At 44.5% G+C, this 14,769-nt stretch overlaps 2 protein-coding genes across 2 annotated transcripts; both read left to right on the top strand.

The window, feature by feature from the left end:
* Positions 1–7,617: 7,617 nt before the first annotated feature.
* Positions 7,618–9,405, top strand: LOC146975268 (protein NLRC3-like; the record flags this gene model as incomplete). The annotated part of the gene is made up of 1 exon (XM_085794588.1): positions 7,618–9,405. A coding segment is annotated over one exon (1,788 nt), but the record flags the coding sequence as incomplete, so codon positions are not given.
* A 3,500-nt stretch (positions 9,406–12,905) lies between these two features.
* On the top strand, positions 12,906–13,705 carry LOC146975267 (stonustoxin subunit beta-like; the record flags this gene model as incomplete). Its single annotated transcript, XM_085794586.1, has 2 exons — positions 12,906–12,975; positions 13,128–13,705. Coding segments are annotated over 2 exons (648 nt in total), but the record flags the coding sequence as incomplete, so codon positions are not given.
* Positions 13,706–14,769: the final 1,064 nt, after the last annotated feature.

Below are 14,769 nucleotides of genomic sequence, written 5' to 3'. Positions count from 1 at the left end.
GCATTATGTAATAAACCACCAAAATGGATGTCTTAATTAGAAAAAACATTAACAATAATACACGCTGCTCCTCCTCCCCGCTGAGCAGAGCGGTCTCCTCCGACAGCGGGTCCCACGCGGATGGTAACCGCTCCGCGTCTCTCCCTCCTCCCTTGCCCACCGACAATAATACGCCCGGGTCATGTTCGTCTGTGGAGGGATGACATGGACCACGGTCCGACTGGAGCTCCAGGCCGGGTCCAGCTCTGCTCCAGCAGCGGCAGGGGCGGCTGGGATCACCGCCCCCGGAGCCGCAGCTGGGGCGAGCTGGGGGGGGGGGTCGAGCTGTGGGATTTCATCGGGCTGATGATGTTGGAAGTGATTTTGCCTCTGATTTTCAACAGATTTAACATTTTATCAAAATTTGCCCAGCTGATCCATTGACATTACTACTGAAAAATTATCATCATCTGCAAGCAGTAGCTGTAAAACGAGAACCAGTCCCAGAAGCTCCAGGCCCGGAGAACCAGAGAGGGGGCCCTGCCAGAGCGCTCCCCAAGAATGGTGCATCGCCACCCGGGTAAAATACGTGAGGGAGAGGGCTGGATGATTTGACGCTTTTTTCAAAACTCCGATCTAAAATATCAGATTATACCACTTTCCCTTGGTCGATTGAGGTCCAGTAAAAAGTATGATGGTCTTTTAACTCTCCTCTCCATGTGTGTATTATGATGTCATGTTTTTTTTTATAATACATTTTTTTATTTTACATACTCATCGCTCATTATTAATAATACTACTGCACAACTGAAAGGTGAGTGTGAGGGTCCTGTGTGCGTGTGTAGGTGAGTGAGTGAGTGAGTGAGGTGGTGCAGAAGTGAGAGCTGTCTGATAAAGTTTGTGTTATGTTGTTGTATAGTTACGTTGGGTCGGACGCTACAATATCAATAAAAACATGTGCTTAACATAGACGTCGGACGCGAAATAGCCGCGGAGCGGAGCCAGTTTCCTTTAACAGATTGTGCCAGATGCGCCAGAGCGCGCACCTCTGTGCCAGGCTCGTGCTCTGCAGCGATTTGTTTATTCGTCTTAACAGAGCGCGAGCGAGATTTAACACACACATTCACACAGGCGACACACACATACGGGCTACACATGATACACATACCCACACACACACACACACACACATCTGAGGGGCCGAGGCGCCTGCCGAGCGGCACGGAGAAAAGCGCATCTGGTGGCGTGCCCCTCAGGGAGCACCCAGTTGAGCAACCTGGGTGCTCAACCTGGTCAGTGGGATAGATAGATAGATTTGACCGTCCTACTGGTTTTAGAAATTAATTCATATTTATGATTCATGCATGCTGGTATGCTTAAAGTCAGTGTTATTCTGATGGTCCTAATGTCTTTTTTTTCTAATTAAGACATCCATTTTGGTGGTTTATTACATAATGCACCAAATTATTACATTTTTTTCATAAAAAAGTGTAACACCCGCAATATGTAATAAGTGATGTAAAATGTAACAACTTATTACAAAATGCGGCAAAGTTTATTACATATTGCGTTCAAGATTTTTATTACAAAATGCGGCAGATTATTACAAAATGCGGCGTTATTACATAATGACGTGAAGATTTATTACATTATTACATAATGCGTCGTTATTACATAATGCGGCGTTACACACCTTATCTTTCTGCCCTCTTTCTCCAATCTGACCATTTATTTTAAATTCTCTCCTAATTGTCACTTCTGGTGGTTGGGTGGCTAATGGGGTAGCTTGGGGATGTAATAGCACATTGCTAGGTTGCTGCGTGTTTACTTTCTTTGTTAGCCTGGTCATTTCATTTTGCAATGTCTTTGTAGCATCTTGAAAACTCAGTTGGAGTGCTGCATATCGCTCCTGGAGACGTGCCAATGTGGCGACGTCCTCACTAGCACTGTCTTCATCCGTCCTTTGTGTCTGTTCATCTTTTCGTTTTATTTCTTTAGCAGTTGCAATCAACCGGACCAGAAATGCAGATGCTACCTCCTCCTCTTCATCATCTATGGCTGTATCAGCCGTTTGGCTAATTAATCTTATCAGCGTGTGCTTCTTTGACTCTTTTTCCGTAGCGATTTTAGCTTGAAAACACAGTTCTTGTTTCGATGGTGTCAAAGGCTGCTGTGAGATCGAGGAGGATGAGGATGTTGAGGTGTCCGGAGTCTGAGGAGAGGAGGAGGTCGTTGGTAATCTTGAGGAGGGCTGTTTTGGTGCTGTGTTTTGATCTGAAACCGGATCAAAAAAGAAAGAAAGAGATTATTGGAGGTGAGGTGGGTTCTGAGTTGAGAGGCTACAGCACGTTCCAGAATTTTTGACAGGAAGGGGAGATTGGAGATGGGGCGGAAGTTATTTGGGTTGTCAGTGTTGACACTGAGTGTCAATGTTTTTACCTTTAATTGACAGGATAGTTGAGAGAGACAGGAAATGGAAGGCAGAGAGGGGGGGAATGACATGCAGGATAGGGCCGTGTGGCGTGGGATCCACACATGGGGCAGGTGCTCTACCAACTGAGCTAAACACTGCCCCACCTTCTCTGACATTCTTGATTTAACAACACGTTCATGAATCTTTCATGTTCTCCCCGTGCATGTGTGGGTTCTCTCCAGCTTCCTCCCACAGACCAAAGACATGCAGCTTAACTGGTGACTCTAAATTGCCCATAGGTGTGAATGTGTGTCTGTAAATGTTGGCCCTGTGATAGACTGGTGACCTGCAGGGTGAACCAGTTTCTCAGCTGCCCAAAGTCAGCTGAGAAAGACTCCAGCTCACCCTCCACCCTAGTGAGGATGAGCTGGATAGAAGATGAATGAATTTAACCCTAAAACAGGCAGGAGTGGAAAATAAGTTGCTAAAAATAATTTCATGTTATCACTCATCTCTTTAGGCCCTAAGAAAAATATTTCCACATTCAAAATATATATATATTCAATATTTTGGATTTTATGAGTTGTATCTCCCAGGATACGTTGCCCTATTAAGGTATAAAAATATCCCAAATGATAAACATATTAATGTTCATTTTGATGAAGATTAATTATACATTGTTGTATTCCATAGTCATTTACATTACACATAGCACCTTTAAAGTTGATTTTATTCATTTGTTCCAACAAAACACAGCAACACACACAAAAAAACTGAATATTTCATGGTGTACATATTGAACATGTGCACTGACAATTACATAAAAACAAAACAACACAGCAGTTTAATTTTTTATGAACGTTTTATGGCTCCAGGTTTTCCATTACTGTATGATGGGAACTCTTTTTAACAATAGCCCTCATTGCCTGTCTTGCCTATATTTCATTTTTTATGGAACGCTTGGAAGCAGTTGCGTGGGGTTTTCCCGGTGACGATGCACAGACGAACACCACATTTTGTGCAGTAGATTGTTGTCTGTCCTTCTGGGCAAAGCCTGCACCTTCCCTTGTCTGTGAAAGCTGGGAAGTGATCCACTTGATCATGGCGGACATCAACCATGGGTCTTGGGGTTGTTGGCCTTTGTATGCATCTGGTGGGGCTCTGCACATTCTCCTCCCCTCCCTTGGAAGGCCTTCCCTTCTTTTTTCCACCGTGGATAAGGGCATCTGCAACCTCCAGCCTGAATTCCTTGAGCTTTTTGTGCTTTTGCACACCAATGCTTTTGGCATCACGACGATACAGCAGCCATCCATTGTTGATGGCTATATCAGCCATTTGCCAAAAGAGGCACAGGTACCACCGGTGGGACTTTGCAGGGGTGCGGTACAAGGCCACCATCATGTCAGCAAGGTCAACTCCTCCCATGTGGACATTGTATTGTGACACAATGTTTGGACAGGGAACAGCAACTCTTCTTCTCTCCTCTCTGGAGAAACGCCTGACTTCCTTGAGAGGGCTGATTGCAGCACAGGAGCTAGCTAAAGTGACAACTTTGTTGTCAGACCATTTTACAACAGCCACTTTTGCCTCATTATCCACCCTGTAGTCATAGCTGCCCCTTCCTTGCCTCAGCAGAGCACGGTCATCCTCAAGTGTGCATCCTTTAAGCCTGTTCTTGCGGATGGTTCCCAGACTTCGCAAACCAAGGGACTCCTTCAGATGCACAATGAGTGGGAGGGAAGTGAAAAAATTGTCAAAGTAGACAACACACTCTGATGGGTTCTTGATGGTCTTGCAGAGTTGAATGACAACATTGGCTCCAACTCCAAGTTCTTTGGCTGGACCCTGGCCTGTGCCAAATGTGCTCTTTCCAGTGTATGTCAGGAAGTCATACACTATCCCAGAAACGCCGGCTCGAACGAAAATCTTGAAGCCCCAATGGTGAGGTTTGCTTGGGAGATACTGTCGGAGAGACCCAGCCTTTGTTCCCTTGTAAGGGACCATCATTTCATCTACTGAAAACTTGTTCTCACTTTCAATTTCCAGACACTTCTTTCTTATGTGCTCCAGCACTGGTGTCACTTTGCAGAGACGATCTTGGGTTGGGTCTGATGACTGATTGTCCTGAAAGTGGATGAATCGTGAGAGGCATTTAAACCTTTTTGCTGACATCACATTGGCTATTTTGACATAACGTGTGTCTTCTGCCCAATAATCATCCATAGATGGCATTTTCACCACTCCCATGAGTAGCTTCATTCCAACAAAGGACTTGATCTCATCTACATTTGTTTTGATGCTGGCTCCAATTAACTGACAACTGTACAGATTTGTCTGTTCAGCAATATATCTGAAGAGGTCATCATCAAAAAACTGGGCGAAGTAGCTCAAGGGGGACGACAGCTCATCAGGGGCACTGAATTCATCAGCAGCTGCCGTGGACTGGTGCGCAAAACGTTTCTTACGCCAGCTGTAAAAAAAAAAACAAAAACAAAAATATATACATAAATACATAACTGTGTTATGTTATTTATACAAAATGGTATTATTAGCAAGTATGGACTTAATTTAGTTGGTTATTGGCATGCTACAGTACTTTCAGTAAATATCACAACCATACATTCAACCATACAGTTTTGTGTTTTTTCACCTTACATCAACTACTACATAGGTTACATAAATTTGTATGAATTGCACACATAATTATATGTCCCTAAATAAGACTACTGTCACCTGAATCCCTTGGCTCGTTTGGACTTCGTATTTAGGTCCATCTCTTCATCCACCTCACCACTTTCATCCTCCTCATCTGAACTGCTTTCGTTTCCTGCTTCTAACTCACGCTGACTGAAAATCACTTCTTGATCTTCATCACTGTTCACTGACTCAGAGTCAGAAGAACTTCCAGGGATTTCCTCTATCACTCTCACTCTGCTTCTCTCTCTTCCCCCATAAAAGGACCTAGCCGAGATGCCCTGCTTGAAAATAAATAGATTTTTTAAAGTAAAATACAGTTATACTGTTGTAATGGGCACAGCTGTGCATGATAATATCTGATACTAGAGTAATTATTAACATGCCTTCCAGTTTGAAACAAAGATTTGAATAATGCACACTGACCAAATTTCTACCCCTAATCTGGCAACGTATCTCAGGGGATACGTACTTTTCAAAAGCTGCTAGGTAACACCATAAACACAGTTGGAACTTTTTTTTTTCATCAGAATGTTTAGACAAATGTCCTAATCAATTTTAGTTATTTATATTGTTGTTTTATTCAAAATAAGTATGACTAATATATGATTACTTACCCCCAAGGAAGCAGGTTCTCCACCACTGGCGGCCATTTTGTTTTCTGATCAGGCTGACGAAACGATCAAAGATAGCCCGAACCAAATCATGTGATCTACATGCTAAAACCAGACAAGACTTTTGATACATGCTAACTTGATTAGTGAAAACCTCCCAGCACACTCCCTACAGGATGTTAAAGAGTGTGTATCTCCTGGTGCACGTTGCCTGTTTAAGGGTGAGATATTGGTGAATGAGGCCCATTGTTACAAAATCTAGGAAAAGGAACTCATTCACATTTGTAACCACTAAAGGGACAACGAGGAGTTTCTATTCGGTTATAAAAAAAAGTCTCACGTTAATGTGGATGAATCTCCGCTACCCACACTTGTTAATGGGCCCATTTTCGATAAATATATTGTTCTGTCTCTATCGTCATTTTGTTATTATTAGTGGTGGCGGAAATGCTGGTCAAGCCGACCAGCGTTTCCTTCGTGGCGAGTCATGAGAATAACGCCGCCAAATCGCCGTTTATGGTCAGAACTACGACGGTATGTGAATCTCTTTGAACCTCTGACTTTAATTATTGATGAATGAAAACATGAGTCTGTCTTGCGCCGGTCAAAGAATTTTACGGTGCGCGGAGGCTCATAAATGTAGTGTGAAAACGCTTTGCTTTTCCAAAACTCCTCGTTGTCCCTTTAAAATAACTTTGCAGAGAATTCATATGAAAACCTAAACTTGTTAAACATGAGTTGTGTTCTTGTTTCAGGATCCAGCAGCAGAGACCAGACTCTCCTGAACCCAGCTGTCTGTCTTTAAAGAGCAACTTCTCCATGGATCGTCCTATTAACTTCAGTCACTCTGTTGATGGAAGGTCAGAATTTAAATCAGTCAGAACGACTTTTCTCTATAAAAGTCAGTTGTTTGTAACTTATTAAAAAACTGAAGATATTTTTCATCAGTTTTTCTCCAACATGCACATTTATCAGTTGTGTTGTTGTTTCAGGATCCAGCAGCAGAGACCAGACTCTCCTGAACCCAGCTGTCTGTCTTTAAAGAGTGACATGTCAAAGGGCTTAGGCGCTGAGTTTAAAAGAGGACGTGGATCAGCTGATCAGATGTAAGCTGTAACTGACAGTCAGACTCAGGTTATTGTAAAAAAGAATCAGTTTGTACGACGTGTTGTTGGACCAGGTCTGAAATCAAAGTGTCTCTGTCTGTTGTGAACGTCCTCCGGGGACATATAAAGTCCATCTTGTATTATCTCTCTGTCCTGATGTTGACTTGACACTGATTCCTCCACAGAGTGGACCAGGAGAGCTCAGAGGTTCCCAGTGGTCAGTCTGCCCAGCAGCATCAAACACACCTGGACTCCATATTTATGGTGAGGACATGTCCAACAGCTGCTGTTACATCTGTTGTGTTCACCATCATCTCCATGCTGCACTTTGACACCAGTGGATTGTCAGTCTGTCCAACATGGATCTGATGTTTGGCTCCATGGTTTTAGTTTGATGCTGTCACTCATAGAGTTTCTGTTCCAGCTGCTGGAGGAGAACATGGTCACTTTTGTCAAGAACGAGCTGAAGAAGATCCACAAGCTTCTGAGTCCAGATTACCCAGAATGCTCAGGGAGTCAGAGGGAGGATGAGGAGGTGTTAGACGGTGAGGATGAAGAGCAGAGGAGGAGCATCAGAGAGGCATTAGTGAAGATCACAGTGAACTTCCTGAGGAGTATGAAGCAGGAGGAGCTGGCTGAGCGTCTGCAGAGCAGTAAGAGGATTTCTCTAAAGATTCAACATGATGGACAAATGAGACATTCACTGACATCAACACATGGAGAAAAGCATGTTCATATAGTCGTTATTTAGAGGAATTAAAATGTTTTATCTTCTTATTTGTCTTATTTCTTGTGTTTTCATTCTGAATATTTTGCTGCAGTTTGTGGACGTAAACTCAAATCTGCCCTGAAGAAGAAGTTCCAGTATGTGTTTGAGGGGATCTCTAAAGCAGGAAACCCAACCCTTCTGAACCAGATCTACACAGAGCTCTACATCACAGAAGGAGGGGCTGGAGAGATCAATGATGAACATGAGGTCAGACAGATTGAAACAGCATCCAGGAAACCACACAGACCAGAAACAACCATCAGACAAGAAGACATCTTTAAAGCCCCACCTGGAAGAGACAGACCAATCAGAACAGTGATGACAAAGGGAGTGGCTGGCATTGGGAAAACAGTCTTAACACAGAAGTTCACTCTGGACTGGGCTGAAGACAAAACCAACCAGGACATACACTTCACATTTCCCTTCACCTTCAGAGAGCTGAATGTGCTGAAAGAGAAAAAGTTGAGCTTGGTGGAACTTGTTCATCACTTCTTCTCTGAAACCGAAGGAATTTGCAGATTTGACCAGTTCCAGGTCGTCTTCATCTTTGACGGTCTGGACGAGTGTCGACTTCCTCTGGACTTCCACAACACTGAGATACTGACTGATGTGACAGAGTCCACCTCAGTCAACGTGCTGCTGACCAACCTCATCAGGGGGAAACTGCTTCCCTCTGCTCGCCTTTGGATAACCACACGACCTGCAGCAGCCAATCAGATCCCTCCTCAGTGTGTTGACATGGTGACAGAGGTCAGAGGGTTCACAAACCCGCAGAAGGAGGAGTACTTCAGGAAGAGGTTCAGCGATGAGGAGCAGGCCAGAAAGATCATCTCCCACATCAAGACATCACAAAGCCTCCACATCATGTGCCACATCCCAGTCTTCTGCTGGATCACTGCTACAGTTCTGGAGGAGCTGTTGAAGGCCAGTGAAGGAGAAGAGCTGCCCAAGACCCTGACTGAGATGTACATCCACTTCCTGGTGGTTCAACTAAAACTAAAGAAGTTCAAGTATGATGGAGGAGCTGAGACAGATCCACACTGGAGTCCAGATAGTAGGAAGATGATTGAGTCTCTGGGAAAACTGGCCTTTGAGCAGCTGCAGAAAGGAAACCTGATCTTCTATGAATCAGACCTGACAGAGTGTGGCATCGATATCACAGCAGCCTCAGTGTACTCAGGAGTGTTCACACAGATCTTTAAAGAGGAGAGAGGCCTGTACCAGGACAAGGTGTTCTGCTTCGTCCATCTGAGTGTTCAGGAGTTTCTGGCTGCTCTTCATGTCCATCTGACCTTCATCAACTCTGGACTCAACCTGATGTCACAACAACAAACAATCTCCAAGACGACTGAAACAGTAAGGTTAGGGGAGACAAACTTCTACCAGAGCGCTGTGGACGAGGCCTTACAGAGTCCAAATGGACACCTGGACTTGTTACTGCGCTTCCTCCTGGGTCTTTCACTGGAGACCAATCAGAATCTCCTACGAGGTCTGATGACACCGACAGGAAGTGACTCTCTTTCCAATCAGAAAACAGTCCAGTACATCAAGAAGCAGGTTGAAGAGACTCCCTCTGCAGAGAAAAACATCAACCTGTTCCACTGTCTGAATGAACTGAATGATCGTTCTCTGGTGGAGGAGATCCAACAGTCCCTGAGATCAGGACGTCTCTCCACAGATGAACTGTCTCCTGGTCAGTGGTCGGCTCTGGTCTTCATCTTACTGTCATTAGAAGATCTGGATGAGTTTGACCTGAAGAAATACTCTGCTTCAGAGGAGGCTCTTCTGAGGCTGCTGCCAGTGGTCAAAGCCTCTAACAAAGCTCTGTAAGATAGTTGGATCTATTCATTCGTATATAAAACACTTTTGTCTTTTCAACAGGACAGATAATAACCTCCTATCTTCTTTAAATCCTCATGATCATCTCTTTAGACTGAGCAGCTGTAACCTCTCAGAGAGAAGCTGTGAAGCTCTGTCCTCCGTCCTCAGCTCCAAGTCCTCTAGTCTGAGACACCTGGACCTGAGTAACAACAACCTGCAGGACTCAGGAATGAAGCTGCTGTCTGGTGGACTGGAGAGTCCACACTGTAGACTGGAGACTCTCAGGTGAGGATCCATCCAGCTGTTTATCTGATGACACTTGAACACAGCAGCAGGTGTTGACAGAGGGTTCCTGTGTGTTGTTGTGTGTGTTCAGTCTGTCAGGTTGTCTGATCACAGAGGAAGGCTCTGCTTCTCTGGCCTCAGCTCTGAGCTCCAACCCCTCCCATCTGAGAGAGCTGGACCTAAGCTACAACCATCCAGGAGCCTCAGGAGTGAAGCTGCTGTCTGCTGGACTGGAGGATCCAGACTGGAGACTGGACTCGCTCAGGTATGGAGAGGCTGCTGCAGGCACACACACACTGTCTGATAGAGGAGGAGGAGCTGGAACATTTTCTATGGCCCCGTTCACACCTGGTATTAACATCTGTCTCAGGTGATCGATGCATTGATGACATCAGATCCCATCACTTAGACCATATCCAGAGGTGGTTTAGGCCACAGTGAAGCTCCGCCCACTCCACTGACGTCCTCTGTCCCAGTCTGACTCATCCCAACACAGTTTATACTGAAACCAAAATCTCAGAGTGTTTCAAACAGCAGCTTTCATCAGTCACAGTGATGAACTACTGGGATCAGGAGTTTCTCCTCATGATGACTTCAGTGTCTCATCATGATTCACTGTGTCATATTCAGGAGAGGAGATGTCAGTGATAAAAGCAGCTGTTGGCAGCTGTGCTCTGAATCTCTTCAGATGTTTTGATCAGATTTTATTTCATACATTCATGTATCAGGAAACATTTCAGCTGCAGATGGTTGAACTGCTCCTGAACCAACAGAGTGTTTGACCCGAACAGTCCCAGAGACTGTAGACGCCTGTTGAGTGTGGACACACTAATAACAACACAGCAATCAAACCATGTCCACTGCTCAGTGACATTCGTCTCCCAGTATCTCCAACCAAGGAGGAAATAAGAGACAGAAATCAGGCGGCACCATCAGGTCTCTGTCTGGTCAAATATTGATGATCAATAATCAGCTCAGTCTCTCTGAGATCCTGATCTTGTCCTGATGAGATGTGTTGTTGTGTTGAGGAGACAGTAAATCACAAGTGTGACATCCAGATGTCCTCACTGTCAGAGGCCTGGAGCTGTCAATCAGAAGAAAGTGAGTGTAGTGAACAGTGTTAATATAATTTATATAATCAGTGTTTGTGGCTGAATGTGTGTGATCAAACAGCTGTTGACTGTGTGTGTGCTGCTCCAACACGTCTGACTCCAGATCAGATGAAGCCACAAAGTGGCTCCTTAATGAAAGTCTCCAGCAGCTGGAGCTTCACTTCCTGTCTGAGTCCATGTGCTCTGAGCTGAGCCTGGTTCTCTCTGCTCTACAGTTTCTCTGCTTCCTCTGGACTCTGACTTCAAGTCCAGTCAAAATGTGTGGACAGGTTTGATGGAGCTCAGGACTGGTCCTGAGGACGGCTGCTTTGTTCCACATGATGTGACTGATCACAGTGAGTCAGTGTGTTGCAGCTGATCTGTGTGAAGAGCAGAGAAGAACAGAGTCATTGATCATGAGATCCTGATCCGTCCTGTCACTGTGATCAGATTGTTTCTATTAGAGCTCCTTCATCCACTTGTGTTGATATTAATGTGTCATTACCAGTGGTGACCAATAGAGGGGACTGTTGATTGTGAATGACATGTAGATCCACTTCCTGTAGAGGTTATTCGGTACTTGTATGAAGAAGTAAATAAACGTTGTGAGCTAGTTAGCTCACATGAAAGACAAAAGACTATTCATTTTAAAAGATGAACAAGACATGGTACCAGGAGTGAAAGGCAGGTCATAACTTCTGGGACTCGAGATGGAGACTTTGAGGCCACCGGAGGGACTGAAACTGGTCGGAAATGTCGACGGCAACTGGCGGTGTTTCAAGCAGCAATTTGAGCTGTACTTAGCTGCCATTGGACTGGACTCAAAGTCCGACGCCAGGAAAATAGCGCTGCTGCTCACAGTAGCGGGTCCTCAAGCCATTGAAGTTTTCGATACGTTCGAGTTCGCAGCGCCTGAAGACAGAGGTAAATACGACATGGTAATGGAGAAGTTCCAGGCACATTGCTCGCCAAGAAAAAACACAGTATATGAGAGATACGTGTTCCGGTCACGGATGCAACAGCCTGAAGAGACTTTTGATTGCTTTGCGACTGATTTAAAACTAAAGGCGCAATCATGTGATTTCGGGAATCTGAAAGACTCCATGGTCCGTGATCAAATTGTGTACGGGATCTATGATAAGCGGACCAGGGAACGGCTGCTACGGGATGCTCAGCTGACTCTCGAGGAGGCAGAGAGACAGTGCCACGCAAGTGAGTTAGCACAACAGCACGCAAGGACATTCAGTGAAACAGGTATCACTGCGGCACATGACAGTGTAAAAGTAGCTGTGGTTAAAAATAAAATGAAAAGAATCACGCCACAAAAGAAAAGCACAGATGATGCAAGCTACTCCTGCAAGCGCTGTGGTGGCAGGCACGAGCCCCGACAGTGTCCTGCGTATGGCAAAAAGTGCTCAAAATGTTATGGAAAAAATCATTTTGCAAAACAGTGTCTTTCTAAAAGCAAGCCCAAATCAGTGCGTTTAGTGGAAGAGACTGACCTGAGTGAGACTTTCTTTGTCGGGATGGTGTCATGTGATAATGCACAAACAGAGAAGGAGGACACAGAGGAAAATGATAAGTGCTCAGAAAAAGGAGACACTTGGCTTGTGTCACTTCAAATAAATGGAGCTATAGTAGCACTAAAGATTGATACAGGTGCACAGGCGAACCTGATCAGCATGACAGAAATCAGTGCTATGAAAGAAAAGCCCAAAATAATCAAGAAAAGAGTGCCACTGAAGGACTACAATGGAAAAGACATTGAAAGCAAAGGTCAGTGCAGACTAAAAGTAACAGTGAAGAATAAAACTTACAATGTACTGTTTTCAGTCGTACCTGAGGGCCGTGAGTCACTGCTGGGCGGAGTTGCATCAAAGACATTGAACCTGGTGAGAAGAGTGTATCACATTAATTGCTCAGAAGCAATAAGTGTACACTCACGCACAGTTGACTCTATAGTGCAACGTTATGATGATGTTTTCAAAGGACTGGGTTGCCTGCCATACACATATAAAATCCAACTAAAAGACAATGCACAACCAGTGATTCATGCACCACGCAGAGTTCCAGCACCACTTCGCGAGCGTCTCAAAAATGTCCATGTGTGCATGCTGACAGAGAACATGCTGCTCTGACCCCCCTCCTCCTTTCAGGGTGGAGCCTGCTGGAGTCCAATGTCTGACACCAGGTCTGAGGAAGTGTAAGTCGGTTTTTACTTTGATTCATGGAAACAAAGCAGCACATTCAACCATCTTCACACTGTCACATCACTGACCTCATGAGTCTTCATCAAACTGTCAATAACTGATCACATGATCAATAACTGCAGCTGTGTCTTGTTCTCTCCATCAGATTCCTGTCGACTCACAATCAACACAAACACAGTGAACACAAAGATCAAACTGTCTGACAACAACAGGAAGGCAACACTTGTGAAGGAGGATCAGCCATATCCTGATCATCCAGACAGATTTGACCCGTTGCCTCAGCTGCTGTGTTCAACTGGTCTGACTGGTCGCTGCTACTGGGAGGTCGAGAGGAGAGGAGCGGTTCGAATATCAGTGAGTTACAGAGGAATCAGAAGGAAAGGAACCAGTGATGAGTGTTGGTTTGGACGGAACGATCAGTCCTGGAGTCTGTTCTGCTCTGATGATGGTGGTTACAATGTCTGTCACAATAACAGAGTGACACCTATCACCTCCTCCTCCTCCTCCTCCTCTGTCTCTAACAGAGTAGCAGTGTATGTGGACTGTCCTGCTGGCTCTCTGTCCTTCTACAGAGTCTCCTCTGACTCACTGATCCACCTCTACACCTTCAACACCACCTTCACTCAACCTCTGTATCCTGGGTTTGGGTTTGGGGTTGGACGCAGGTCCACAATATTGTCTCGGTTCATCTTCAGATCTGGTTCCTCAGTGAGTCTGTGTTGAGTGAATCAGAGTCTCCTCCTGTCACAGAAACCTTCTCACTGTTGAACAATACAATACAATAAATCTTTACCATGGTAGAAAATTAAAAAGTAAAAGAGATACAAATTTAATTAAAAACACAGTTCAATACTCAGTTAAATAGTTAAGGATGGAGTTAAAACATAAACAAATAAAATAAATAAATAGGGAAAGAAAGAAAAACAAAAAACAAAATAGTTGAGAGCAGTTCAATGCTAGTGCATCACTTAGGTTGAATTGAGGAGGCGGGTAGCGTTCGGGATGAAGAATTTTTTGAAAGCTCCCTTAGCCAGTGGAACTCTGTAGTGTCTCCCGGACTTCAGGAGCTTGAATTGGTTGGTGAGGGGGTGAGTGCTGTCTGCTGTGATTTTTCCTGGCCTTCCTCTTTGTCCTCTCAATATACAAATTTCTGTTAGTGGTTTTGGGGTCATCCCACTATTTTGCTTGGCCTGTTTAGTTTAGTTTTACATTTACAACTTAAATAACCAAACTAGTCAGGGAAATGAATGGTGAGCACACTTTCTACATGGGCAGTGTACACCAGTTCTAAAACCTTCTGGCTGACCCCCAGGCTGCTCAACCTCCTCAGCAGGTTGAGTCTCTGTTAGCATTTTGGCCATTGAGCACTGTTCCTAGATATTTAAAGGTTTTGACAGTTTCCACAGTTTGGCCATCAAGTAAGCGTGGCGCTGTGGGGAGCTCTTGGTTTAAGCAGAATATCACTTTTGTTTTTGTCACATTGATCAGTTTGCTCTCTGAGCACCATTCTTCTAGGGCCTTAACATGGGTTAAAAAGCAGGTGTCATCAGAGGGGTCTGCAGTCTGTGGAAGGTCAGTGTAACTGTTGGAGACAGTATTTCATGAGTTAATGAAGTGTTTAAAAAGATTAATTAATAAAAATGATTTCAGTTGTGATATTTAAAAACCTTCATGTGAGGACATTTTATTTTGAAAGTGTGTGGTCACATGACCCCTTGGTCTGTTATGAGGGTGAACTGTGGGATTGTGGGTCAGAAGTAAAAAGCAGGACCACAGAGAATGGAGGC

This window comes from Trachurus japonicus, chromosome 13 (genome assembly GCF_045865225.1).
Source record: "Trachurus japonicus isolate A0001 chromosome 13, Traja_1.0".
Classification (NCBI taxonomy): Eukaryota; Metazoa; Chordata; class Actinopteri; order Carangiformes; family Carangidae; genus Trachurus; species Trachurus japonicus.
Note: the sequence above shows the minus strand (reverse complement) of the source record. Positions and strands in the feature narration are given on the sequence as shown.